General features: G+C 46.9%; 3 protein-coding genes across 3 annotated transcripts; all 3 read left to right on the top strand.

Annotated features, from left to right (window-relative positions):
- The first annotated feature begins 1,179 nt into the window (after positions 1-1,179).
- Positions 1,180-12,966, top strand: LOC110500946 (F-box only protein 24). The gene is made up of 9 exons (XM_036956527.1): positions 1,180-1,263; positions 1,653-1,872; positions 3,072-3,343; positions 3,880-4,153; positions 6,528-6,686; positions 6,848-6,969; positions 8,582-8,713; positions 8,835-9,005; positions 12,513-12,966. The coding sequence occupies exons 1-9, from the start codon at positions 1,180-1,182 to the stop codon at positions 12,840-12,842; spliced, it is 1,764 nt and encodes a 587-aa protein (XP_036812422.1). The 3' UTR covers positions 12,843-12,966.
- A 463-nt stretch (positions 12,967-13,429) lies between these two features.
- LOC110500947 (zinc finger MYND domain-containing protein 15-like) lies at positions 13,430-16,388 on the top strand. The gene is made up of 4 exons (XM_021578452.2): positions 13,430-13,961; positions 14,167-14,416; positions 14,721-14,970; positions 16,131-16,388. The coding sequence occupies exons 2-4, from the start codon at positions 14,167-14,169 to the stop codon at positions 16,321-16,323; spliced, it is 693 nt and encodes a 230-aa protein (XP_021434127.2). The 5' UTR covers positions 13,430-13,961; the 3' UTR covers positions 16,324-16,388.
- A 140-nt stretch (positions 16,389-16,528) lies between these two features.
- On the top strand, positions 16,529-25,857 carry LOC110500948 (zinc finger MYND domain-containing protein 15-like). Its single transcript, XM_036958278.1, has 10 exons — positions 16,529-18,009; positions 18,224-18,382; positions 18,733-18,828; positions 19,463-19,579; positions 19,698-19,786; positions 20,327-20,428; positions 22,588-22,717; positions 23,941-23,999; positions 24,156-24,316; positions 25,135-25,857. Exons 1-10 carry the CDS (start codon positions 17,961-17,963, stop codon positions 25,322-25,324), a joined length of 1,152 nt encoding a protein of 383 aa, XP_036814173.1. The 5' UTR covers positions 16,529-17,960; the 3' UTR covers positions 25,325-25,857.
- The last annotated feature ends 1,589 nt before the right edge of the window (positions 25,858-27,446 follow it).

The raw sequence follows: 27,446 nt of genomic DNA, 5'->3' as shown, positions 1-27,446 counted from the left end.
TCACCAGACATCACTGGCAACAACGTCGCCTATGGGTACAAACCCACCGTCGCTGGACCAGACAGGACTGGCAAAAAGTGCTCTTCACTGACGTGTCACGGTTTTGTCTCACCAGGGGTGATGGTCGGATTCATGTTCATCGTCGAAGGAATGAGCGATACACCGAGGCCTGTACTCTGGAGCGGGATCGATTTGGAGGTGGAGGGTCCATCATGGTCTGGGGCGGTGTGTCCCAGCATCATCGGACTGAGCTTGGTGTGCTTGCAGGCAATCTCAACGCTGTGCGCTACAGGGAAGACCTCCTCCTCCCTCATGGTTCCCTTCCTGCAGGCTCATCCTGACATGACCCTCCAGCATGACAATGCCACCAGCCATACTGCTCGTTCTGTGCCTGATTTCCTGCAAGACAGGAATGTCAGAGTTCTGCCATGGCCAGCGAAGAGCCCGGATCTCAATCCCATTAAGCACATCTGGGACCTGTTGGATCGGAGGGTGAGGGCTAGGGCCATTCCCCACAGAAATGTCCGGGAACTTGCAGGTACCTTGGTGGAAGAGTGGGTTAACATCTCACAGCAAGAACTGGCAAATCTGGTGCAGTCCATGAGGAGGAGATGCACTGCAGTACTTAATGCAGCTGGTGGCCACACCAGATACTGACTGTTACTTTTGATTTTGATCCCCCCTTTGTTCAGGGACACATTATTCAATTTCTGTTAGTCACATGTCTGTGGAACTTGTTCAATTTATGTCTCAGTTGTTGAATCTTGTTTTTTTTATATATATAACTATTAATTGATTTCCTTTTCTATCAACTGAGTGTATGTATAATGGATGAATATATCGGGAATTATCAGGAGGCGTCGGCTTGCAAATGTTTTGCCAAAGGGACATGTAAGTGAGATAATATGGCTTATTAGGGGTACACAATAAGTCAAAGTTTAGGATCCACTGTTTCGGAAGGAAACAGAATGGGTCGTCACAATGGGTCATCACCAAAGTTCTACAATCACGCAACAATAGCTTATGATTCCAAAAACAAAGTTCACCGTGACGACTTCTAGAACACTGGCTCAAAAGAACAGACATTCTGAAAAATGTACTTCAAATATTTGCACACATGCGAAGGAGGAACCGCTTAAAATTTTTAAAAGATAAAATCCAAACATTTTTTAATAAGAAATGGATGAGAGGCCAAATAAAGAGGCCGGAAAGCTCCGTTCCAACTTTGCGTGTGGATACGACAGAGCTGAGGCGCCACCTAAGGTACGTTGAGATAAGTACAGTATTTCTGAAAGGGAAACACCAGAGATAGAATATTGTAAAAAAAAGAAAGGTGAAAATGTGTGCTTCTATGTTTCAAGCCAAAGAAGAGAAGGACTAACCCACCAACTGAGGATGCTGTAGAACACTGTATCACTATTCACTCTTTGCCACCTGAGCTGGTGAGATAACCACATCACACTGTGTGGTAGAGTATAATTTAAAATGGTCAAGTGCAAAGCTAGACCTAATGCACACATTTGATCACATACAGGAAGTGTAACTTTCTCGTTGTTTCATTTGTTACGTAAACCGTCAATCTAACTAACCACTGTCAGAACATGGATTTGAACATTGTGCTATGATGGTCTCTGCTGTGTCTCTGCTCATAAACTGATCTCGATCTCCAACCAATCACACCCAAGCTGGAAGAGATTCTGTCCAGAGTGTCAGTCAGTGACGTCATCGCCTTTGGAGCCACTTGCAGCACCTACCACCAGCTGAGCCTAAGCTCCTCCCTCTGGAGACGGCTCTGCCATCGCCAGGCAACGGGGACGCAGCAGCCTTCCGCTGCCCCGCCCAACAAGTGGCGAAGGACAGCCATCTTGAAATGTAAGAATAGAGGGAGAGACAGAGTCTGTTGTACTTTAATCAAATGGATTGTGCTATGTTTGAATATACACTGAAATAACATATAACACATAACACAACATGCAACCATTTCAAACATTTTACTGAGTTACAGTTCATATAAGGAAATCAGTCAATTGAAATAAATTCATGTAGGCCCTAATCTATGGATTTCACATGACTGGGAATACAGATATACCACCATTTGCCTCATGCAGAGCAACACATCTCCTTCACATTGAGTTGATCAGGCTGTTGATTGTGGCCTGTGGAATGTTGTCCCACTCCTCTTCAATGGCTGTGCGAAGTTGCTGGGTATTGGCGGGAACTGGAACACTCTGTCATACACGTTGATCCAGAGCATCCCAAACAGGCTCAGTGGAGTGACATGTCTAGTGAGTATGCAGGCCATGGAAGAACTGGGACATTGTCAGCTTCCAGGAATTGTGTACAGGTCCTTGCGACATGGGGCTGTGCATTATCAGGCTGAAACATGAGGTGATGGTGGTGGATAAATGACACAACAACGGGCCTCAGGATCTCGTCACGGTATCTCTGTGCATTCAAATTACCATCGATAAAATGCAATTGTGTTCATTATCCGTAGCTTATGCAAGCCCATACCATAACCCCACCACCAGCATGGGGCACTCTGTTCATAACGTTGACATCAGCAAACCGCTCGCCCACACCACACCATACATGTTGTCTGCGGTTGTTAGGCCGGTTGGACGTACTGCCAAATTCTCTAAAACAACGTTGGAGTGGCCGTTTATTGTCCCCAACACAAGGTGCACCTGTGTAATGATCATGCTGTTTAATCAGCTTCTTGATATACTACACCTGTCAGGTGGATGGTTTATCTTGACAAAGGAGAAATGTTCACTAACAGGGATGTTAACAAATTTGTGCACAAAATTTCAGCGAAATACGTTTTTTTGGGCGTATGGAAAATGTCTCAGATCTCTTATTTCAGTTCATGAAACATGGGACCAACACTTTACATGTTGAGTTTATATTTTGTTGTTCATCATCCTTTGACCACTACGAATGATACCATCACATATGAAAACACAGTCTCCTGAGAAAACAGAAAATGAAACGTGAGATCAAATCAACAAAATATAACAATGACCTATTGAATCCGTCCCACTCAAGACCTTCTCTCTACATCCCCACAGACTCCCAGGGCCTCCAGATGCAGCGTTTGGGCAGTGGGTGGTCCCGGACTCCCCAGTGGTGCAGGTCCGGGGGTCCCTCTGTGTCCCTGGCCGTTGTTCCTCCCCTGGCACTGGGCTACAGAAGGTCCCTGCCAACCCGCGACCACCTTCTGCTGTTTGACTACCAGGGCACCGTCTTCCTGCTGCGCAACGCCGCGACATCATCGCTCCGCGGTCACATGACTTGGAGGAGGGCCTCACGCCACACTGTGCTGTGTCAGAATGCCAAAGATGTGAGTGGGGGGGGGGCATGATCAATTCTCAAACTATTTAGCTAGCCAGTATTTCTAGTATTGAAGTAAGAGGAAAGAAGGTGGAGGGTAGCACATTGGGTGGGACACCCAACAGGAAGTTAAACTTTAGCTTGAACACTTTATAAACCCCCCCACACACACACACACACACACACTCTCTCTTTCTCTGTCTCTCTCTCTCTCTCTCTCTGTCTGTCTCTCTCTCTCTCTCTCTCTCTGTCTCTCTCTCTCTCTCTCTGTCTCTCTCTCTCTGTCTCTCTCTCTCTCTCTCTCTCTGTCTCTCTCTGTCTCTCTCTCTCTCTCTCTGTCTCTCTCTCTCTGTCTCTCTGTCTGTCTCTGTCTCTCTCGCTCTCTCTCTGTCTCTCTCTCTCTCTCTCTGTCTCTCTCTGTCTCTCTGTCTGTCTCTCTCTCTCTCTCTCTGTCTCTCTCTCTCTCTGTCTGTCTCTGTCTCTCTCTCTCTCTCTCTCTCTCTCTCTCTCTCTCTCTCTCTGTTCCTCTCGCTCCTCCACTCATAGTTTGCCGTGGATCCCCGTAGCGACAACTCCTTCCGTCAGTACATATACGTCCTGGTGAGCCGTGCTAACAGTGGTGCAGAGGCCGTACCCCCCAGCTGGCCCGGCGCCCTCGGCTCGGCCCCCCCTCTCACCCCTCCGCGGTGTGACTGTGTGGAAGTGTACCAGCAGGACACCAGCCAGAGGGTGTTCCGGATGACCTTTCACCCCTCCCTGACCTTCATACAGCTCCGCCTCACCGGCTCCGAGGTCAACAGGGTCCTGCTGCTGCTCACTGGTCAGTGTCTCTGAACATCAGATGGTCTGATTGGTTGATTGAAAATCCATTCAAATGGATTTTCAATTGAAAGTTTGATGTGGGGAGTTTTACAACTGAATGCCACACCATAAATTAAACATCAGGGATTACATTTGATTTAAATATAAAGTGCATTCGAAAAGTATTCAGACCCCTTGACTTTTTCCACATTTTGTTACATTACAGCCTTATTCTAAAACTGATTAAATAGTTTTTTCCCCTCATCAATCTACACATTTTTTTTGCACATTTTCACATAAGTATTCAGACCCTTTACTCAGTACTTGAAGCACCTTTGGCATTGATTACAGCCTCGAGTCTTCTTGGGTATGACGCTACAAGCTTGGCACACCTGTATTTGGGGAATTTCTCACATTCTTCTCTGCTGATCCTCTCAAGCTCTGTCAGGTTGGATGGGCAGTGTCAATGCACAGCTATTTTCAGGTTTCTCCAGAGATGTTCGATCGGGTTCGATTAGGGTCGTTCTAAAGCGCTCTGGAGCAGCTTTTCATCAAGGATCTCTCTTTACTTTGCTCCGTTCATCTTTCCCTTGATCCTGACTAGTCTCCCTGTCCACCCTAAATAATCCTGACTAGTCTCCCAGTCCACCCTAAATAATCCTGACTAGTCTCCCAGTCCACCCTAAATAATCCTGACTAGTCTCCCAGTCCCCCCTATTTAAACCTGACTAGTCTCCAGTCCTCCCTCTTCAAACCTGACTAGTCTCCCAGTCCTTCCTCTTCAAACCTGACTAGTCTCCCAGACCTCCCTCTTCAAACCTGACTAGTCTCCCAGTCCTCCCTCTTCAAACCTGACTAGTCTCCCAGTCCTTCCTCTTCAAACCTGACTAGTCTCCCAGTCCTTCCTCTTCAAACCTGACTAGTCTCCCAGACCTCCCTCTTCAAACCTGACTAGTCTCCCAGTCCTCCCTCTTCAAACCTGACTAGTCTCCCTGTCCTCCCTCTTCAAACCTGACTAGTCTCCCAGTCCTCCCTCTTCAAACCTGACTAGTCTCCTAGTCCTCCCTCTTCAAACCTGACTAGTCTCCTAGTCCCCCCTCTTCAAACCTGACTAGTCTCCCAGTCCTCCCTCTTCAAACCTGACTAGTCTCCTAGTCCTCCCTCTTCAAACCTGATTAGTCTCCCAGTCCCCCCTCTTTAAACCTGACTAGTCTCCCAGTCCCCCATCTTCAAACCTGACTAGTCTCCCAGTCTCCGCTCTTCACACCTGACTAGTCTCCCAGTCCTCCCTCTTCAAACCTGACTAGTCTCCCAGTCCCCCCTCTTCAAACCTGACTAGTCTCCTAGTCCCCCCTCTTCAAACCTGACTAGCCTCCCAGTCCTCCCTCTTCAAACCTGACTAGTCTCCCAGTCCTTCCTCTTCAAACCTGACTAGTCTCCCAGTCCTTCCTCTTCAAACTTGACTAGTCTCCCAGACCTCCCTCTTCAAACCTGACTAGTCTCCCAGTCCTCCCTCTTCAAACCTGACTAGTCTCCCTGTCCTCCCTCTTCAAACCTGACTAGTCTCCCAGTCCTCCCTCTTCAAACCTGACTAGTCTCCTAGTCCTCCCTCTTCAAACCTGACTAGTCTCCTAGTCCCCCCTCTTCAAACCTGACTAGTCTCCCAGTCCTCCCTCTTCAAACCTGACTAGTCTCATAGTCCTCCCTCTTCAAACCTGACTAGTCTCCCAGTCCCCCCTCTTTAAACCTGACTAGTCTCCCAGTCCCCCATCTTCAAACCTGACTAGTCTCCCAGTCTCCGCTCTTCACACCTGACTAGTCTCCCAGTCCTCCCTCTTCAAACCTGACTAGTCTCCCAGTCCCCCCTCTTCAAACCTGACTAGTCTCCTAGTCCCCCCTCTTCAAACCTGACTAGCCTCCCAGTCCTCCCTCTTCAAACCTGACTAGTCTCCCAGTCCCCCCTCTTCAAACCTGACTGGTCTCCCAGTCCTCCCTCTTCAAACCTGACTAGTCTCCCAGTCCTCCCTCTTCAAACCTGACTAGTCTCCCAGTCCTCCCTCTTCAAACCTGGCTAGCCTCCCAGTCCTCCCTCTTCAAACCTGACTAGTCTCCCAGTCCTCCCTCTTCAAACCTGACTAGTCTCCCAGTCCTCCCTCTTCAAACCTGGCTAGCCTCCCAGTCCTCCCTCTTCAAACCTGACTAGTCTCCCAGTCCCCTTTATGTAATCCATTTTAGAACAAGGCTGTAACGTAACAAAATGTAGGAAAAGTCAAGGGGTCTGAATACTTTCCGTAGACACTGTAAATAGTTTAAAAGGTCCCTGACATATAAATGAAAGCCAGTAAATTAACAACTTGTTTCTCTGAATTGTATCTCTCCATTTCCACCCTCAGATTCTGGGAAGGTCTATTCTCTGTCTGTGAATGAGACCCTGTTGAACACGCCCCGTTCCTACACCGTGCAGCTGGCTCTGAAGAAGATCAGCATCTCTCTGCCTCACCTGCCCATCGCTCAGGTCCATTCCAGCTACAGCAGCATCCTCTACCTCACAGGTAAATATCACAGCACAGTTAGTTTTCTGTGAAAACTCCATTGAAAAGAAGCTTGAGTTCAGTATATGACAGTTTCTGCGTTCAACAATGCTTCTTACGTTGAGGTTTTCCATCCATGCTGGTATAAAAATGTGTCATAAATCCCTTTCTCTCTTTCTCAGGTGAGGGTTCAGTCTATTTGGAGGTGCACTCTGTTGGTGTGTATCGTCAGTTCATTGGGACCCAGCAGGGTTACGATCCCCATGACATCCACACCCCTCTGCCGCTCTCCCTGCCATACAAGGTGCAAAGATACATTTCCACCATATACACGTTTGTCTACAGGTACACCTTTAGAGAAAATGGTTTTGATAAGGGTTCTTCAGCTTTCGCCAGAGGATATTCCAGGCAGAACAGTTTTGGGTTTCAGGTAGAACACTTTTGTTATCCTACGGGGACAGCCAAATAACCTTTTAAGGTTCTAGATAGCACCTTTGTGTAGTATACATGGTATATTAGTATATATGGTATATTTCTATAAATGGTATATTAGTATATACGGTATATTAGTATATATGGTATATTAGTATAATATGGTATATTAGTATATATGGTATATTAGTATATATGGTATATTAGTATATATGGTCTATTAGTATATATGGTATATTAGTATATATGGTATATTAGTATATATGGTCTATTAGTATAATATGGTCTATTAGTATATATGGTATATTAGTATATATGGTCTATTAGTATATATGGTCTATTAGTATATATGGTATATTAGTATATATGGTCTATTAGTATATATGGTCTATTAGTATATATGGTATATATGGTCTATTAGTATATATGGTATATATGGTATATTAGTATATATGGTCTATTAGTATATATGGTATATTAGTATATATGGTCTATTAGTATATATGGTCTATTAGTATATATGGTATATTAGTATATATGGTCTATTAGTATATATGGTCTATTAGTATATATGGTATATTAGTATATATGGTCTATTAGTATATATGGTCTATTAGTATATATGGTATATTAGTATATATGGTATATATGGTATATTAGTATATATGGTATATTAGTATATATGGTATATTAGTATATATGGTATATATGGTATATTAGTATATATGGTATATTAGTATATATATGGTCTATTAGTATATATGGTATATTAGTATATATGGTATATTAGTATATATATGGTCTATTAGTATATATGGTCTATTAGTATATATATGGTCTATTAGTATAATATGGTCTATTAGTATATATGGTATATTAGTATATATGGTATATTAGTATATATGGTCTATTAGTATATATGGTATATTAGTATATATGGTCTATTAGTATATATGGTCTATTAGTATATATGGTATATTAGTATATATGGTATATATGGTATATTAGTATATATGGTCTATTAGTATATATATGGTCTATTAGTATATATGGTATATTAGTATATATGGTATATATGGTATATTAGTATATATGGTCTATTAGTATATATGGTCTATTAGTATATATGGTATATTAATTAGCATATATGGTATATTAGTATATATGGTCTATTAGTATATATGGTCTATTAGTATATATGGTATATTAGTATATATGGTATATTAGTATATATGGTTTATTAGTATATATGGTCTAATAGTATATATGGTATATTAATTAGCATATATGGTATATTAGTATATATGGTCTATTAGTATATATGGTCTATTAGTATATATGGTATATTAGTATATATGGTATATTAGTATATATGGTATATTAGTATATATGGTATATTAATTAGCATATATGGTATATTAGTATATATGGTCCATGCATGCAGGATTCAAACCTACAACGGAGTTACCTTTGACCTCTGCTAGGTGGTGAAGTGCTCTCTGGGACTGAGCCACTTGTGCCTGCTGGACGATTGTGGCCGAGTCTTCATGCAGGGCAGCAACCGCTACGGACAGCTTGGCACAGGAGACAAGATAGACCGCGGCGAACCCACGGAGGTGTGTGTCTGTGCTTCCTCCCTTATACACCTTTCTGTCCAGTTTCCAGTTGAAACTACATTTCTCTACACCGTAATATCAAAATCCATCAGGTAACAATTCCCCCTCTCCCCTGTTGTAGGTGGTACTGTCCATGACTCCAGTGGAGGTGTGGTGTGGACTGAACCACTCGCTCGCCCTGCTGCAAGGGGAGTCTGGAGTGAAGGAAGTACAGGGCTGTGGCTGTGGAGGAGGCCGCCGACTGCCCGGCTGCTCCAAGGGAAGCGCTGTGTTCATCAAACTGAACATCAAAGTAAAGCTGCACTCTTTGTAATCTCACTCTGGACATTTGATTGGTTAATTATCTAGCTGTTGGATTGGTTAATTTTCTAGCTGTCGGATTGGTTCATTATCTAGCTGTCGGATTGGTTAATAATCTAGGTGTCGGATTGGTTAATTTTCTAGCTGTTTGATTGGTTAATTACAGTTGAAGTTGGAAGTTTACATACACTTAGGTTGGAGTCACAGGCTAATTGACATCTTTTGAGTCAATTGGAGGTGTACCTGGATGTATTTCAAGACCTACCTTTAAACTTAGTGCCTCTTTGCTTGACATCTTGGGAAAGATAAAAAAATATCAGCCAAGACCTCAGAAAAATAATTGTAGACCTCCACAAGTCTGGTTCGTCCTTGGGAGCAATTTCCAAATCCCTGAAGGAACCACGTTCATCTGTACAAACAATAGTACGTAAGTATAAACACCATGGGACCACACAGCCGTCATACCGCTCAGGAAGGAGACGCGTTCTGTCTCCTAGAGATGAATGTACTTTGGTGCAAAAAGTGCAAATCCATCCCAGAACAACAGCAAAGGACCTTGTGAAGATGCTGGAGGAAACAGGTACAAAAGTATCTATATCCACAGCAAAACGAGTCCTATATCAACATAACCTGGAAGGCCGCTCTGCAAGGAAGAAGCCACTGCTCCAAAACCACCATAAAAAAGCCAGACTACGGTTTGCAACGGCACATGGGGACAAAGATCGTACTTTTTGGAGAACTGTCCTCTGGTCTGATGAAACAAAAATGGAACTGTTTGGCCATAATGACCATCTTTATGTTTGGAGGGAAAAGGGGGAGGCTTGCAAGCCGAAGAACACCATTCCAACCGTGAAGCACAGGGGTGGCTGCATCATGTTGTGGGTGTGCTTTGCTGCAGGAGGGTCTGGTGCGCTTCACAAAATAGATGGCATCATGAAAATTATGTGGATATATTGAAGCAACATCTCAAGACATCAGTCAGGAAGTTAAAGCTTGGTCGCAAATGGGTCTTCCAAATGGACAATGACCCCAAGCATACTTCCAAAGTTGTGGCAAAATGGCTTAAGGACAACAAAGTCCAGGTATTGGAGTGGCCATCAGAAAGCCCTGACCTCAATCCCATAGAAAATGTGTGGGCAGAACTGAAAAAGCGTGTGCGAGCAAGGAGGCCTACAAACCTGACTCAGTTACACCAGCTCTGTCAGGAGGAATGGGCCAAAGTTCACCCAACTTATTGTGGGAAGCTTGTGGAAGGCTACACGACATGTTTGACCCAAGTTACACAATTTAAAGGCAATGCTACCAAATACTAATTGAGTGTATGTAAACTTCTGACCCACTGGGAATGTGATGAAAGAAATAAAAGCTGAAATAAATAATTCTCTCTACTATTATTCTGACATTTCACATTCTTAAAATAAAGTGGTGATCCTAACTGACCTAAGACAGGGAATTGTTACTTGGATTCAATGTCAGGAATTGTGAAAAACTGAATTTAAATGTATTTGGCTAAGGTGTATGTAAACTTCTGACTTCAACTGTACCTAGCTAGCTATAAACCTATGTTTGGGATTGACCATCAGGCACTGCGACAGGAGGAGTGGGACGGACGCTGCTCTTTGATGCAGAGTAGCTCACATTTTGCGAGCTTGGAGAGGCCAGACATAGCCAGGCATGGTAATTTGGGTGGCATGGAGAGGCCAGAGATGGTAAATTGGAAGCATGGAGAGGCCAGAGATACCCAGCCTAGTAAATTGTGCTCAGGAACAGATGTTGAGTATTGGAGAAAGGCCATCAGTGTTTGATCTGCAAACAATACAGCGGATGAAGGCTCTGCATGAGCAAGGTGAATGGATAAACGTGGTTATGGACAGCGAGGAAGAAGGAGAAGAGCCCAGTGCAGAGGGAAGATGTGTGTTGAGGAAGAATGTTGAGTACAAACTGTATTCTGCTGTCTCAGAAATTTAACCTGATAAGAATGAGGATGAATCACTGTACCTGCGGTGGGAGGTGTGGAGAAGACCTCAGAGTCCCAGCCTCCTCCCTATGGTCATGCAAAGGATGATTCTTGCCCAGTGGGAGTGGAACTTTTGTAGAAAGTGGATCCCTACATTTTGACTGACCCATATGTAGTCTCAGGCTGGGTAGAAAAGAATGTGGATACTGTTCAAATCGGTGAAGGTAGCTTGAATTGGACTTGGTGTTTCTTAGGCCCAGAGGGAGCGGGCACTTCACATCACAGGCCTCAGGACAAAACCTGTGACTTCTCCGGAGCAGGGCGCCTTTGAAAGGAGTGATCACTGAGGTGGAATTAAGTGTTGAGGTGGTGCAACTAAAGTGGAAGATTCCCTGTGTCTGTGACACCTGCTGTTTGGCAAGCGTAGTGAAACTGAGAAGACGCCGTTATAGTCCTTTTGAGTTTTGAAGCAGAGTATTTACTTGACCAAGTCATGATAGGAAATGTCAGTTATTCCAATGAGAGCTTTTGTGCCGAACCCACTGAGGTGTTTCAGATGCCAAGCTCATGGTCATGTTGCAGCAGTGTGGAGGAGGGACATTCCAAGATGTGAGAAGTGTGCAGGAGGGTATGGGACAAAGGAATGTGTTGTATCGGGGGGGGGGGGGGAAACAGTGTGTGTCAATTGTGGGGATACCCATGTTGCTGGGGATCAGAAGTGCCTGGTGCGAGAGAGACAGGTTGAGGTTGGCAGGGTCAGAGTAGAACAGAAGTTCACATATGCTGAGGCAGTGAAGAGAGTAGAGGATGATGGGTCAAGTGTGAGTAGTTTTGCCTAGGCCAATACAGAGTGATATAATTTGTGCTTCAGCAAGGTTGGCTTCTTAGCATATCAACTGTACTGCAGAAATGAAACATAAATGACAGAAACTAGATGTTGTGGTGCCAACTGTAGAAAAGTACTCGGGTGTACGAGGTTTTACTGTGGAAGAGTTACACTGTGTTGAACGAAAGAGTCCCGTCCTCCCATCCTCCCATCCTCCCAGCCTCCCGTTCTCCCAGCCTCCCGTCCTCCCAGCCTCCCGTCCTCCCACCCTCCCGTCCTCCCGTCCTCCCAGCCTCCCGTCCTCCCACCCTCCCGTCCTCCCAGCCTCCCGTCCTCCCAGCCTCCCGTCCTCCCGTCCTCCCAGCCTCCCGTCCTCCCATCCTCCCAGCCTCCCGTCCTCCCAGCCTCCCGTCCTCCCAGCCTCCCGTTCTCCCATCCTCCCATCCTCCCAGCCTCCCAGCCTCCCGTCCTCCCAGCCTGGTGTAAGATCAGTTAGGGTCAAAGACGTGGAATGAGCTGTTAAAAAAATAAATAAATGAAATAGTGGAGGGTTAGTTAAAAAATAAAAATAATCTAACGTGATCGACCATACACTCCTACACAGTAGGTGGCGGCATGCACAAACTGTGTGAACGCCATAATGCCAAAGAAGAATACCTATATTTGGTACTGTCATCTTTAACTATTGTATCTGTCCTCTTTCTCTCTTCCCCCAGGTGCCCCGTGCTGCCCGCTCTCTCTGTGCCTCCAAAGACTGCCTCTTCCTACTCTGTTGCCATGACATCGCCGAGCCCCCGCTGTTCCGCTGCCCCCCTCCTGTAAAGGAGGAGGATGAGGAGGAAAGTGAGGTGGCGAGAGATGAGAGGGAGAGGCTGATCTGGCAACTAGCCCAGCTGAGGGAGTGTGAGAGTCTGAGGCGAAAGGTGGACATCCTCCGCTGGGCTGTGCAGCGACACATGACCATTAACCCCGCCCACAGGGAGTTCCTGGTCCAAGCGCTGATCGCCATCCGGTCCGTGTCTGACGAGCCCAGCAGCCAATCGTAACCACATTCACCAACAATGCCACTTTTTTCATCCTAACAGAATGTTTTTTTTTATGCTGTATGAAACAATTGTGGCCAAAGACTCCATCCACATTTGATGTTTTATTTTGCTTAATAAAAACAGCAGCATCAGTGTTTGTGTCAAATGTATTAATCCCTCGATCCTGTATCCCTGAATCACGGTTCTGCTAGTACAGCTACGACTGGAAGTGACTTTTTGTAGCTGGTTAGGAGAACTAGGTTAAGGTTAGGATAATTAACGTGGCAGGTTAGGATAATTAACGTGGCAGGTTAGGATAATTAACGTGGCAGGTTAGGAGAATTAGGTTAAGGTTAGGATAATTAACACGTGGCAGGTTAGGAGAATTAACGTATCAGGTTAGGATAATTAACATGGCAGGTTAGGAGAATTAGGTTACGGTTAGGAGAATTAACACGTGGCAGGTTAGGAGACTTAGGTTACAGTTAGGATAATTAACGTGGCAGGTTAGGGTAATTAACGTGGCAGGTTAGGATATTTAGGTTAAGGTTAGGGAAATTAACGTTGTAGGTTAGGAAAATTAGGTTAAGGTTAGGGAAATTAACGTTGTAGGTTAGGAAAATTAGGTTAAGGTTAGGAAAGGGTTTTGGGTTAGCTAAAATACTCTCCTAACCTGTTACGAAAAGTATCTGTACTCCCCCAGTGTCACAACCCTGAATCACATTACCGCTTAAGGGCAGAAATCTAGTACAACACCACCAACTAGCGGTGATTTATTTAATAGCGCTTCGTAGAAAATATTGATTAATTGATCATGTTTGATAAGGCCTGACGTAAAGATTGTTTTGAGGATAGACGAAATGTTTTGTAATCAAATGGATTGTTCGATCATTAAAATATTTGCTGTAGGCTAGAGAAATAAAAATAGACTGACCATTTTTTGCGGGACACATGGTGTTCCTTTTTGGAATCCTCATCCCGTAAAACAATGACGCCTTTGCTTTCGAAAAACAACATATTTTGTCGCATGTTTATTTTCATTTTTCAAATTCCTCAAAGCAACCTAGGCTACAGGTGACAGAAGGCCTTTTCCAACCAAAGAACGAACAGATTTAAGCGAAAAATATAGCCCTACTCAAGGTAAAGAACATTATATTAATGGAAGTTGATTAATAGGATAGAATGATGGTGTAATAATAATATGTATGTTTTCACTATCTGTAAGCGTTTGTCTGTGGTTGACAACGTCCCTTACATTTCCTCCGTATTATGCCTAGTGCTCTTTCGGTCTACCTCTCTTCTCTCTAGAGTCTTTTTGACCGACCTACGTCTTGCTCATTTTCAGATGGAGTTAGTGTCAGGTTACCGTGACCGGATGATTGAGTTCTCGGAGGCTATGGCACAGTGGTATCGCTGCTTCCAGACCACCCGTAGGGGGCGCAAAGAACCACATAGTGATTTCTGGGGGTACGATTTTCCCCGATACCACATGGACCGCTCACCGTACTGGATACTGCACCTGCTGGATTGCGCTGCAACGCCACCTGCAGCTATTCCACGGCTAGAACAGACTGGATTGGACCCCTCCGAGCTCAGTGAGTAAAACCTTTAGGCATAGCCTGCGTGATCTACTGTAGCACACAGAGTATTTCATTCTTACCTCTTGAAGCTGTTATCCAAAAAGCTATCATACCATAATACCAAAACGCTATACCTACGGTCAATTCCACGATAACGGAATTATGCTGAGACTCTTTAGGTCTATGCCAAAAAATATATATGAAAAATCAGTCTCAGCGTAAACCATTACCATAGAATTGCCCCTATCGAACCAACTTTTTCTTTGTCTCTCTGTCTCTCCCACCCTTCCTCCCCTCTTCTCTCTCTCTCCCTCTGTAGTAAGTAGTGAAGGAGATAGTGTTCTGATGGTGACTGATGCCTCTGGCCTGCCCCTGGGCTTTGACGTGCTGGCCGGTGGCTGGGCAGGGGCGCTGGGTGGGGGCGAGGCTGCGGGTGGAGATGGGAAGGGGGCCCTGGAGACAATCCAGAAGATGGTAGGACTGCTGAGACGCTGCATGGAGGCCCCTATGACTGGCGGGTTGCCTCGGAGACCACACATGCTCCACGTCAATGACAAGAAGCTTCACAGGTACAAACTCAAGACAAAAGGGTTCTAAAAGGGTTCTAAAAGGGTTCTAAAAGGGTTCTTTACGGAGGGATAGGGTTCTACCAAGAATTTTTGGAAGACGAGGGTTCTTTTGTAAGGCAAAGGGTTCTACCTAGAACCTTTAACATCCCAAGAGTTCTTTGGAAGTCAAGAAGGGTACCACATAGAACCATACATAATATTTCCCAGCATGCTCTTTTGCAGGGAGATTTTCAGAATGGATTGTTTTACTGTAACATCTGTGTTTTTGCATGTCCATTGATTGGTTGATTCATTTTATACTACAGGAATATAAATAACATACAGTTTTCTAAACTAATCCAATCTGTTAGTAATTTTGTTGACTGGACCCGTTATACTGAGACGGTTGTTCAAGTTTAGATGATTGAGGTAATCTCAGTTTTCAATCTTCCCTATCCTGGCAGACATTCTGAATGCAGGTTGCAGATGACTAACAATTAGACTTGTTGTATATTCTAACTCTGGCTAGATTCCAATATGAATTACACATCACTTTGCAAGCCAGCATAGTATGACTTGCAGGCCTGATGTGGCCTGTAAACCAGGAGTTTCCTAACACCACTGTGTTTGGGTATAACTAAGTCCTCAAATAAAGGCCTTAAATTGGCCAATTGTCCTTATCCAATTTATCCTGCTTAAGCCAGGAAAAAACCACCCTATGGGACTCCCAATCACAGCCGGATGTGATACAGCCTGGAATCAAACCAGGGACTGTAGTGACGCCTCATGCACTGAGATGCAACGCCTTAGATCACTGTGCCACTCGGGAGGCCTCCAAATGATAAAATGGTTCTTGGTTAACCCAAAAGGGTTCTACCCAGCACCTAAATGGGTTTCCCTATGGGGACAAACCGAAGAACCCTGTATGGTTCTACTTAGCAGCTTTTTTCCCCTAAGTATAAGGAACGAAGGGCCTCTTTTTGGTAAGATATCATATCTGTTTTCTAACCCAGTATATAGCTCTTTCTACGTGTCTTCTGTCTCTCTCCCTCTCTTATCCCCTCTCTCTCTGTCTCTCTGTCTCTCTCCCTCTCTCATCCCCTCTCACTCTCTCTCTCTCATCCCCCCTCTCTCTCTCTCTCCTCTCATCCCCCCTCTCTCTCTCTCCTCTCATCCTCCAGGTTGCTGAGTAGGTGTGAGAAGGCCCTCACCATTCTGAAGGTGGTTCTGTGGCCCCAGGCCCTGGGTGACTGGGGCCTCACAGAGGTGGAGCAGGTGGACGGAGGAGAGTCCTTCAGCATGCGCTGGCCTCCGACCTGCTACTGTCACGTGTGTAAGAAACACTCCTTCCCCAGTCAGCTGAAACCATGGTAAGGCGAGGAGAGGGAGAGAGAGACAGAGAGAGACATACAGACAGAGAGAGAGAGAGACAGACAGACAGACAGAGGAAGAGAGAGAGAGAGAGAGAGACAGAGACAGAGACAGAGAGAGAGAGAGAGACAGAGAGGAGAGAGAGAGAGAGACAGAGAGAGAGAGACAGAGAGAGAGAGACAGAGAGGAGAGACAGAGAGACAAAGACAGAGAGGAGAGAGAGACAGAGACAGAGATAGAGAGAGACAGTGATAGAGAGAGACAGTGAGAGACGGAGACAGAGACAAAGACAGAGAGAGAGAGTGTTTGGGTGACCTGACAGACCTGAGAGTACTGAGAGAATAAGAGAGAGGTGATTTGTAGTCAACGCACATGGCAACACGACCTGCAGGAGGCAAGCTAAACAGAGTAGTGTTCTCAACAGATTTGTCATTTGTAAAACTAGAAGTCTCCAATAATGATGTTACGGTCCCAAAGGATTACACAGGTATAGTCTTTTACAGCACGTATCTGGTAGTGGGTTATGTTCCCACGCAGCATTGGGCTAGGTTACCACCAGCTGAGACTCTCAGAGAGGTGCCATGCTTAAGAGGCTTTTTACATTAGATTAGTGCTTAGCTCAGCATTACTGAGGCCTGTTGAAACAGATGGCTCAGGTCTTTTGCAAGTCAGCAGGAACCTATTAGCTGGGTTATCAGGTTTCTTTATCACCGTAAATCCCACTTTTTCCCTTCCCCCTTGGTTCTGTGCGGATAGAAGAGCTTTGTTGGCAGACTGTTGTTTTGTTGCTTTCGCCAGCTTCTTTGTGGTTGTCATGACGAAGGATTTGGCTTAAGCAGGAAAAGAGATTGGCATTTGTGGTCATTCGTTACTTTGCAGAGTCAGTTTTTTTTTATGTTGCTTGTTGATATACAGGAAGTAGCTATTGTCTGTCTGAGAATGTAAGACTATTTTTGAGGAAGTGTTTACTAACAAGTGTCTCTCTCACATTGTCAAACACGACACTCTCAATTCCTCTGTCTTTCTCCCTGCATGTTTTGAACGGCCTCCTTCCCATTTCTTTGTCTGGTTGCTCTTCTGTCATCCGCCCATCTCCTTCCCCTTTCTTTGTCTGGTTGCTGTTCTGTCATCCGTCCATCTCCTGGTCTTTCTTTGTCTGGTTGCTCTTCTGTCATCCGTCCATCTCCTGGTCTTTCTTTGTCTGGTTGCTTTTCTGTCATCCGCCCATCTCCTGGTCTTTCTTTGTCTGGTTGCTTTTCTGTCATCCGCCCATCTCCTGGTCTTTCTTTGTCTGGTTGCTTTTCTGTCATCCGTCCATCTCCTGGTCTTTCTTTGTCTGGTTGCTCTTCTGTCATCCGCCCATCTCCTGGTCTTTCTTTGTCTGGTTGTTTTTCTGTCATCCGTCCATCTCCTGGTCTTTCTTTGTCTCCATTTCCCCAACTCTCTTTCCTTTTTCTATTCCTACACTCCCCCCTCCCCTCTCTCTTTTCCCTCTCCGGTATGTTGTTGTGTCTCTCTCGTCCCATAGTCCACAGTGCAAGGCTGTCCTGTACTGCTCTGACCAGTGTTCCCAGGCAGACCAGATCCGCTGTCCAGAGGATGCCAGTCACCAGCACTGGTGTGAAAAACTGGCCTGCTACATGAGCCACGACTCACAACTTGCCGAGCTGCCATTCAGCTATGCCGCAGGTAGGGGGTGCAGTAACAAAATGACAGGGAATGTGTTTAAGGCCAGCAAGGAAGGAGGAACCATAAGAGTGCTACTGAATGTTTATTTATCTCAGTGTCCTCCCTATCTTACGCTACAGTTTTCTTTTCATTCTGTAACCCCCCCCCCCCCCCCCCCCCTCTCCACCTTTTCTCTTCCTCTCTTGGTTTCTCGTCCACTCTTCTACCCAATCAGAGGTGACAGCTGTTGATTTCGACCTGGAACACTTCCTGAATAAGAATAAACTGGACAGTGGCTACTGGGTACACTGGAGCCTCTTGGTACGCTCCCCCAGATATGAGCTCCATCCCACAGTGGAACAGTCCAGAGATCAATACCCCCACTGGTTCACAGGTTGGTACGGCCCAGTAGCCAACAACTCAGATCACTTTGTTTTGGATAATGATGTTTTGGTGAGCATTTTGATTGGATAATGATGTTTTGGTGAGCATTTTGATTGGATAATGATGATTTGGTGAGCGTTTTGATTGGATAATGATGATTTGGTGAGCGTTTTGATTGGATAATGATGATTTGGTGAGCGTTTTGATTGGATAATGATGATTTGGTGGGTGTTTTTATTACCAAAGTAACAACACTGTACTTCATAGACAAGGTACCTATGGGTTACTATAGTGGAGTAACGTACTAGTGTTGCTGTGTAGTGATGAACTAAGTTGTCCTGCTGTATGTGATGTGTTAAGGTCACAGTGAGCCCTTTGGACCCCTGAAAAGGGAGGGAGACATCCTGCTCTGTAGCCCAGCTCCTCATGCAGTCCCCAGCGTCACCAAACCGCTGGGTAAAACAGAAACTACAGCCAGAATGGGACAATAATCCCATTAATGTTGTATCACTCACTTTCACCTTCAAACAATGTTATAATACTGATGTTCATTAAATCTCTCATTATCTCCCCTCTCTCTCTCTCTCTTTCTTATCTCCCCACTCTCTCTCTCTCTTTCTTATCTCTCCTCCCTCTCTCTCTTTCTTCTCCCCCCCTCTCTCTCTCTCTTTCTTTCTTCTCCCCCCCCCTCTCTCTCTCTCTCTCTCTCTCTTTCTTATCTCTCTCTCTCTCTTTCTTATCTCCTCCCTCTCTCCCCCCTCTCTCTCGCTCTCTCTCTTTCTTTCTTCTCTCCCCCCTCTCTCTCTCTCTCTTTCTTATCTCTTTCTTCTCTCCCCTCCTTCTCTTTCTTTCTTCTCTCCCCCCCTCTCTCTCTCTCTTTCTTATCTCTCCTCCCTCTCTCTTTTCTCCCCTCTCTCTCTCTCTCTCTCTCTCTCTCACTCTCTCTCTCTCTCTCTCTCTCTCTCTCTCTCTCTCTTTCTTTCTTCTCTCCCCCCTTTCTCTCTTTCTCTCTCTTTCTTTCTTCTCCCCCTCTCTCTCTCTCTCTCTTTCTTATCTCTCTCACTCTCTGTCTCTCTCTCTCTCTCCTCAGTGTTGTGGAGTCAGTACTGTGAGTGGAGGGGTATCAGTCTGTCCTCTCCTGCAGCTGTTCTTCTCAGCTCCCCTCTATCCATCTACTACATAATCACGTCGCTGGTGCCCCAAGACTGTGAGTGTGTGTGAGCTGTGTGTGTGTGTGTGAGAGTGTGTGTGTAATCATGTTATGTCTCAAAGAGAAAGGTTAACTGGACAAGACGACTGAGTGTGCAGTATTTGTCCCTCCTCAGTTCCAGAGCTCAACATCCAGAAGAAGCAGTCTCTAAAGATCCACATCATCGACTCCTACAGGGAGTTCCACTGTCTCAAGGTGTTCTGGGTAGGACTGCAACGTCTGGGATTTCCACCCTGCTCATATCACCACTTCTTCTGCAATCACTTACTCTTCCAGTGTGTGTGTGTGTGTATGTGTGTGTGTGTGTGTGTGTGTGTGTGTGTATGCGTGTGTGTGTGTGTTATCACTTTCATCTCCTGCTTCTTCCTGTGAGGCCTCTTTGTCTGGTCCTCTCAGCTCTCAGCAGGGCGTAAACACAGAGATTAGAACTGACCCCTCCTGTTTCACTTCCCACCCAGAGTAACGTCTATCAACCGCCTGTCTGTCTGCCTGTCTGTCTGCCTGTCTGTCTATCTGTCTGTCTGTCTGTCTGTCTGTCTGTCTGTCTGTCTGTCTGTCTGTCTGTCTGTCTGTCTGTCTGTCTGTCTGTCTGTCTGTCTGCCTGCCTGCCTGCCTGCCTGCCTGCCTGCCTGTCTGTCTGTCTGTCTGTCTGTCTGCCTGTCTGTCTGTCTGTCTGTCTGTCTGTCTGTCTGCCGGCCTGCCTGTCTGCCTGCCTTTGTTTTACTGCCTCCCCTCCACCAATAGGAATTGTCTGTTCTCCTGCCGCACATGACCTTTGAACTGGTGTTCATAGGGGAGGGACTTCCCCCTGAGAGTGACGAGGAGCAGATCTTTCTGCAGAAGAAGGTGACCCCCTCCCCCTGAACAACCCCCACCTGAACAACACCCCCCCCTGAACAACCCCCCCCCCCCTGAACAGCACCCCCCCCCCCCCCCCCCTGAACAACACCCCGCCCCCCTGAACAACACCCCGCCCCCCTGAACAACACCCCGCCCCCCTGAACAACACCCCGCCCCCCTGACCAACACCCCATCCCCCCTGAACAACACCCCGCCCCCCTGAACAACACCCCGCCCCCCTGAACAACACCCCGCCCCCCTGACCAACACCCCATCCCCCCTGAACAACACCCCGCCCCCCTGAACAACACCCCATCCCCCCTGAACAACACCCCGCCCCCCTGACCAACACCCCGCCCCCCTGAACAACACCACCCCCCCTGAACAACACCTCCCCTGAACAGCACCCCCCCTGAACTGCACCCCCCCTGAACAACACCCCCCCTGAACAACACCCCGCCCCCCTGAACAACACCCTGCCCCCCTGAACAACACCCCGCCCCCCTGAACAACACCCCGCCCCCCTGAACAACACCCCGCCCCCCTGACCAACACCCCGCCCCCCTGACCAACACCCCATCCCCCCTGAACAAAACCCCGCCCCCCTGAACAACACCCCATCCCCCCTGAACAACACCCCGCCCCCCTGACCAACACCCCGCCCCCCTGACCAACACCCCATCCCCCCTGAACAAAACCCCGCCCCCCTGAACAACACCCCATCCCCCCTGAACAACACCCCGCCCCCCTGACCAACACCCCGCCCCCCTGACCAACACCACTCCCCTGAACAACACCCCGCCCCCCTGAACAACACCCCATCCCCCCTGAACAACACCCCGCCTCCCTGACCAACACCCCGCCCCCCTGAATAACACCCCCCCTGAACAACACCCCCCTGAACAACACCCCCTCCCTGAACAACACCCTCCCTGAACAACACCCCTACAGGTTGTTCTGTAAATACATTTCACACCTAGTTCACGTAGACGACGTGGTTCCTATAAGTCGATGTAGAGCCGTGGTTCCTATAAGTCGATGTAGAGCCGTGGTTCCTATAAGTCGATGTAGAGCCGTGGTTCCTGTAAGTCGATGTAGAGCCGTGGTTCCTGTAAGTCGATGTAGAGCCGTGGTTCCTATAAGTCGATGTAGAGCCGTGGTTCCTATAAGTCGATGTAGAGCCGTGGTTCCTATAAGTCGATGTAGAGCCGTGGTTCCTATAAGTCGATGTAGAGCCGTGGTTCCTGTAAGTCGATGTAGAGCCGTGGTTCCTATAAGTCGATGTAGAGCCGTGGTTCCTGTAAGTCGATGTAGAGCCGTGGTTCCTGTAAGTCGATGTAGAGCCGTGGTTCCTATAAGTCGATGTAGAGCCGTGGTTCCTGTAAGTCGATGTAGAGCCGTGGTTCCTGTAAGTCGATGTAGAGCCGTGGTTCCTGTAAGTCGATGTAGAGCCGTGGTTCCTATAAGTCGATGTAGAGCCGTGGTTCCTATAAGTCGATGTAGAGCCGTGGTTCCTGTAAGTCGATGTAGAGCCGTGGTTCCTGTAAGTCGATGTAGAGCCGTGGTTCCTGTAAGTCGATGTAGAGCCGTGGTTCCTATAAGTCGATGTAGAGCCGTGGTTCCTATAAGTCGATGTAGAGCCGTGGTTCCTATAAGTCGATGTAGAGCCGTGGTTCCTATAAGTCGATGTAGAGCCGTGGTTCCTATAAGTCGATGTAGAGCCGTGGTTCCTATAAGTCGATGTAGAGCCGTGGTTCCTATAAGTCGATGTAGAGCCGTGGTTCCTATAAGTCGATGTAGAGCCGTGGTTCCTATAAGTCGATGTAGAGCCGTGGTTCCTATAAGTCGATGTAGAGCCGTGGTTCCTATAAGTCGATGTAGAGCCGTGGTTCCTATAAGTCGATGTAGAGCCGTGGTTCCTATAAGTCGATGTAGAGCCGTGGTTCCTATAAGTCGATGTAGAGCCGTGGTTCCTATAAGTCGATGTAGAGCCGTGGTTCCTATAAGTCGATGTAGAGCCGTGGTTCCTATAAGTCGATGTAGAGCCGTGGTTCCTGTAAGTCGATGTAGAGCCGTGGTTCCTATAAGTCGATGTAGAGCCGTGGTTTGAGGGTTCCCTGATCCTGACACGGTTCTCCCCTGTCACCATGGGGTTGCTCATCCAGAACGGCCGTGTCCACCTGGTTAACCCCAGCTTCACCCCGGATGAGAAGTTGGACAGGAGGAGCATCCGGGTAAAAGGTTACCGCAGGGCCTATCACATGCTGCAAGGGCCCAAACCTGACCTGGTGATTGGTGAGTATACTGTATGTTGGGAGAGGTGTGTGTGTTTGTGTGTGTTCGTGTGCGTGCGTGTGCGTGCATGTGTATGCAAACAGGACCTTGAGTGGGTGTCCTGTTTGTATGTGAGCTGTGTGTGTGTGTGTGTGTCTACTTCATTGTGTGTACATTCCTGTGTACGTGTCTGTCTGCAGTTGGCTTCCTGACAGTGTTATTGACGGTATTGTTGAATCGCTGAATAGACGGAAGTGAAGGGAGATCTGGTTTCTCTTCCTGAACTACAGCCCTTTGATTCTTATCAAGTAACTTATGATCCTCCTGAGAGGAGGAAGTGTTCCTTACTCTGTCCTGTAAAACAGGGTAGCACTGTACTGTAAACGGGGTAGAACTACTGTAAAACAGGGTAGTACTGTACTCTAAAACAGGGTAGCACTGTACTGTAAAACAGGGTAGAACTACTGTAAAACGGGGTAGCACTGTACTGTAAAACAGGGTAGAACTACTGTAAAACAGGGTAGTACTGTACTGTAAAACAGGGTAGCAAAGTACTGTAAAACAGGGTAGTACTGTACTGTAAAATGGGGTAGCACTGTACTGTAAAACTGGGTAGCACTGCACTGTAAAACAGGGTAGAACTACTGTAAAACAGGGTAGGCCTGTACTGTAAAACAGGGTAGCAAAGTACTGTAAAACAGGGTAGCACTGTACTGTAAAACGGGTAAACACTGTACTGTAAAACAGGGTAGCACTACTGTAAAACAGGGTAACAATGTACTGTAAAACAGGGTAGCACTGTACTGTAAAACAGGGTAGGCCTGTACTGTAAAACAGGGTAGAACTGTACTGTAAAACAGGGTCGCACTGTACTGTAAAACAGGGTAGGACTGTACTGTAAAACAGGGTAGCACTGTACTGTAAAACAGGGTAGCACTGTACTGTAAAGCAGGGTAGCACTGTACTGTAAAACAGGGTAGTACTGTACTGTAAAACAGGGTAGTACTGTACTGTAAAACAGGGTAGTACTGTACTGTAAAACGGGGTAACACTGTACTGTAAAACAGGGTAGTACTGTACTGTAAAACGGGGTAACACTGTACTGTAAAACAGGGTAGTGCTGTACTGTAAAACAGGGTAGTACTGTACTGTAAAACAGTCGCACTGTAGCGCAGACAAGTGTGTTAGGGGACATGAGGACGGAAAACTGGAATGTGTGTGTGTGTCCATTGCCCATCCAACAGGCTTCAGACCGGCAATCCTGCTTCAGGAGTCGTGGCTCAGCACACTCCCTAGGCTCCAGGTAACACACACACACACACACCACAACCCCCCCCCCCCCTTCCCTACCAAGCTGTTATTCAAACCTCTCCATATCTCCTGACGCCAACCACTTCCACATTCAACATTCTACCAGTGGGACTGACCATGTGACTGACAGTTCTTCCTGTCTCTGTAGTCCCTGAGGGTTCCAGCCTACTTCTGTGAGGTCGGGGAGTTGAGCTGTGTGTGCAGCCAGCAGGTGATGAGCCAGGCCACCGGGGGCACCCTCTCCCCTCCACACATCAACCCCTTCCACTGCCCCCTGCGCATCACTGGAGGAGATAACATGCTGCCCTGGTGAGGGAGGGACTTGTTCCTTAGAGCTGTTGGGGGGCAATATCTTCTGGTATACTTCTCTGTCTCTCTCCGTCTGTCTCTCTGTCTCTCTCTTCTCTCTGTCTCTCTCTGTCTGTTTCTCCCTCTCTCTCTGTCTCTCTCCGTCTGTCTCTCTGTCTCTCTCTTCTCTCTGTCTGTCTCTCTGTCTCTGTTTCTCCCTCTCTCTCTGTCTCTCTCCGTCTGTCTCTCTGTCTCTCTCTTCTCTCTGTCTATCTCTCTCTCTGTCACTCTGTCTCTGTTTCTCCCTCTCTCTGTCTCTCTCTGTCTCTGTTTCTCCCTCTTTCTCTGTCTCTCTCTGTCTGTTTCTCCCTCTCTCTCTGTCTCTCTCTTCTCTCTGTCTATCTCTTCTCTCTCTCTCTCTCTCCCTCTCTCTCGTTCTTCTGTCTTTCTCCCTCTGTCTCTCTCTCTGTCTCCCTCTCTCTCTCTCGCTCTCCGTCTGTCTCTCTGTCTCTCTCTGTCTCTGTTTCTCCATCTCTCTCTGTCTCTCTCCGTCTGTCTCTCTGTCTCTCTCAATCTCTTCTCTCTGTCTCTCTCTCTCCCTCTCTCTCGCTCTTCTCTCTCTCTCTCTCTGTCTCTGTTTCTCCCTCTCTCTGTCTCTCTCTTCTCTCTGTCTATCTCTTCTCTCTGTCTCTCTCTCTCACTCTTCTCTGTCTTTCTCCCTCTGTCTCTCTGTCTTTCTGTCTCTCTCTCTCTCTCTCTGTCTCTCTCTCTTGCTCTCTGTTTTGTGTTAACCCTAAACCTAAGAAAGTGCCTGCTATATGTCCCCCTCTCCCTCCCAGGTATTCAAATGCCTTCATCTTCCATCTGAGGTACAAGCCCGTGCATAGTGAGAAACGACCTTCTGTGGCCTACCCCAAAGCCCCGCCTTTGCAGGTAGAGCCGGCCAATCAGGAACCTGACTACCCTGTGAAGATGAGTCGCAGGGACAGGAAGCAGGCCGCCCGCAATATGCCCCGCAAACGCAAATGATGATAACAACATGCACACACACGTACGCACTCAAACACAAACGTATACACACTGGCACACACACACACTGGCACACACACACACACACACACTGGCACACACACACACACACACTGGCACACACACACACACACACTGGCACACACACACACCCACACTATGGCGCACACACACACACACACACACTGGCACACACACACACACACACACACAGGCGCGTGCGTACACAAGGTTACTCTCAATGAACAGACTCAGGGCAGACTAACACTTTAGCTGAACTGGCCTTTTCATTAAAAAAGACCAGTCATAGACTCTTCAGTGATTGCCGTGCCAGTTTGTCTGTGGGTTTTACATTCCCAATAGTTTGTATATCAACCCCCTAAGGGTCCCTTTCCTTCTATAAGATATTGTAGTCTACTGTTAACCACGTGACTGGTAAGATGACTTATTATGTAGGCTAGAGTTTGTGTGGCTGTGAAATTCTTTATCTTGTACAGACAGAGATATTAGAGGGGAGGGAGAGAGAAGAGATTTATTACATGTAACAACCAAGACCCGTGGGGGGGGAGAGAAGAGATTACACGTAACAACCAAGACCCGTAGAGAGAGAGAGAAGTATACCAGAAGATATTGAGAGAGAAAGTTCCTAAGCGTACAATACTCTTAAAAACAAATACAGAACGTAAATGATACAGTAACAAAACACTAAAATGACCAAACCCATATGATCCCTCCCTATCCACCCATATGATCCCTCCCTATCCACCCATATGATCCCTCCCTATCCACCCATATGATCCCTCCCTATCCACCCATATGATCCCTCCCTATCCACCCATATGCTCCCTCCCTATCCACCCATATGATCCCTCCATATCCACCCATATGATCCCTCCCTATCCACCCATATGATCCCTCCCTATCCACCCATATGATCCCTCCATATCCACCCATATGATCCCTCCCTATCCACCCATATGCTCCCTCCCTATCCACCCATATGATCCCTCCCTATCCACCCATATTCTCCCTCCCTATCCACCCATATGATCCCTCCCTATCCACCCATATGCTACCTCCCTATCCACCCATATGATCCCTCCCTATCCACCCATATGATCCCTCCCTATCCACCCATATGATCCCTCCCTATCCACCCATATGCTCCCTCCCTATCCACCCATATTCTCCCTCCCTATCCACCCATATGCTCCCTCCCTATCCACCCATATGCTCCCTCCCTATCCATCCATATCCACCCATATGCTCCCTCCCTATCCACCCATATGCTCCCTCCCTATCCACCTATATGCTCCCTCCCTATCCACCCATATGCTCCCTCCCTATCCACCCATATTCTCCCTCCCTATCCACCCATATGCTCCCTCCCTATCCACCCATATGCTCGCTCCCTATCCACCCATATGCTCCCTCCCAACCACCCATATGCTCCCTCCCTATCCACCCATATGCTCGCTCCCTATCCACCCATATGCTCCCTCCCTATCCATAACCACTTGGCCCATCCCATCGTCACCCAACAGGATTTTGGAGACAACTGATTCCTGATCAGTTAATGAATTTAATGAATTCTAAATAACGTGCTTGTAAATCAATGGCCTCTGTGTGCCACCAAATGATTCTAGTTCAGTTTGTTTAGTCCCTCACAGTTCTATCCGAGTTAACCTCAGACAGAGGCTGTTGTGTATGCTATATGTGATAACGTGAAATGTCACAGCACATTCTGAACTGCTCTGAAAACAAAGAAACTAAATTATCCACATGGCTGGTTGCCACTTTGAAATAATCAGGAAGATTGACCAGTATTTGATTTATTTATATGACACACTGTCCGACATACGGACAGATGGGTGGGTAGGGGGTTGTGGAGTTGATGATGTCACAGTGGAGTCCTCAGCAGGTGGAGATGATGATGTCACAGTGGAGTCCTCAGCTAGTGGAGGTGGGTAGGGGGTTGTGGAGTTGATGATGTCACAGTGGAGTTCTCAGCTAGTGGAGGTGGGTAGGGGGTTGTGGAGTTGATGATGTCACAGTGGAGTTCTCAGCTAGTGGAGGTGGGTAGGGGGTTGTGGAGTTGATGATGTCACAGTGGAGTTCTAAG

Source organism: Oncorhynchus mykiss, chromosome 21, assembly GCF_013265735.2.
Source record: "Oncorhynchus mykiss isolate Arlee chromosome 21, USDA_OmykA_1.1, whole genome shotgun sequence".
Taxonomy (NCBI): domain Eukaryota; kingdom Metazoa; phylum Chordata; class Actinopteri; order Salmoniformes; family Salmonidae; genus Oncorhynchus; species Oncorhynchus mykiss.
The sequence above is the reverse complement of the archived record's forward strand: the minus strand, read 5'-3'. Positions and strand labels throughout refer to the sequence as shown.

Excerpts from the sequence above, each read along its gene's own strand:
- LOC110500948 (XM_036958278.1), top strand. The coding sequence starts at position 17,961 with ATGAGCCACGACTCACAACTTGCCGAGCTGCCATTCAGCTATGCCGCA. Across the intron at positions 20,429-22,587 it reads AGATCTTTCTGCAGAAGAAG|AACGGCCGTGTCCACCTGGT; the intron begins GTGACCCCCTCC and ends TTGCTCATCCAG. Across the intron at positions 22,718-23,940 it reads CAAACCTGACCTGGTGATTG|GCTTCAGACCGGCAATCCTG; the intron begins GTGAGTATACTG and ends CCCATCCAACAG.
- LOC110500947 (XM_021578452.2), top strand. The coding sequence starts at position 14,167 with ATGGAGTTAGTGTCAGGTTACCGTGACCGGATGATTGAGTTCTCGGAG. Across the intron at positions 14,417-14,720 it reads ATTGGACCCCTCCGAGCTCA|TAAGTAGTGAAGGAGATAGT; the intron begins GTGAGTAAAACC and ends CTCCCTCTGTAG. Across the intron at positions 14,971-16,130 it reads AATGACAAGAAGCTTCACAG|GTTGCTGAGTAGGTGTGAGA; the intron begins GTACAAACTCAA and ends CTCATCCTCCAG.
- LOC110500946 (XM_036956527.1), top strand. The coding sequence starts at position 1,180 with ATGGATGAGAGGCCAAATAAAGAGGCCGGAAAGCTCCGTTCCAACTTT. Across the intron at positions 1,873-3,071 it reads AAGGACAGCCATCTTGAAAT|ACTCCCAGGGCCTCCAGATG; the intron begins GTAAGAATAGAG and ends ACATCCCCACAG. Across the intron at positions 6,687-6,847 it reads CAGCATCCTCTACCTCACAG|GTGAGGGTTCAGTCTATTTG; the intron begins GTAAATATCACA and ends TCTCTTTCTCAG.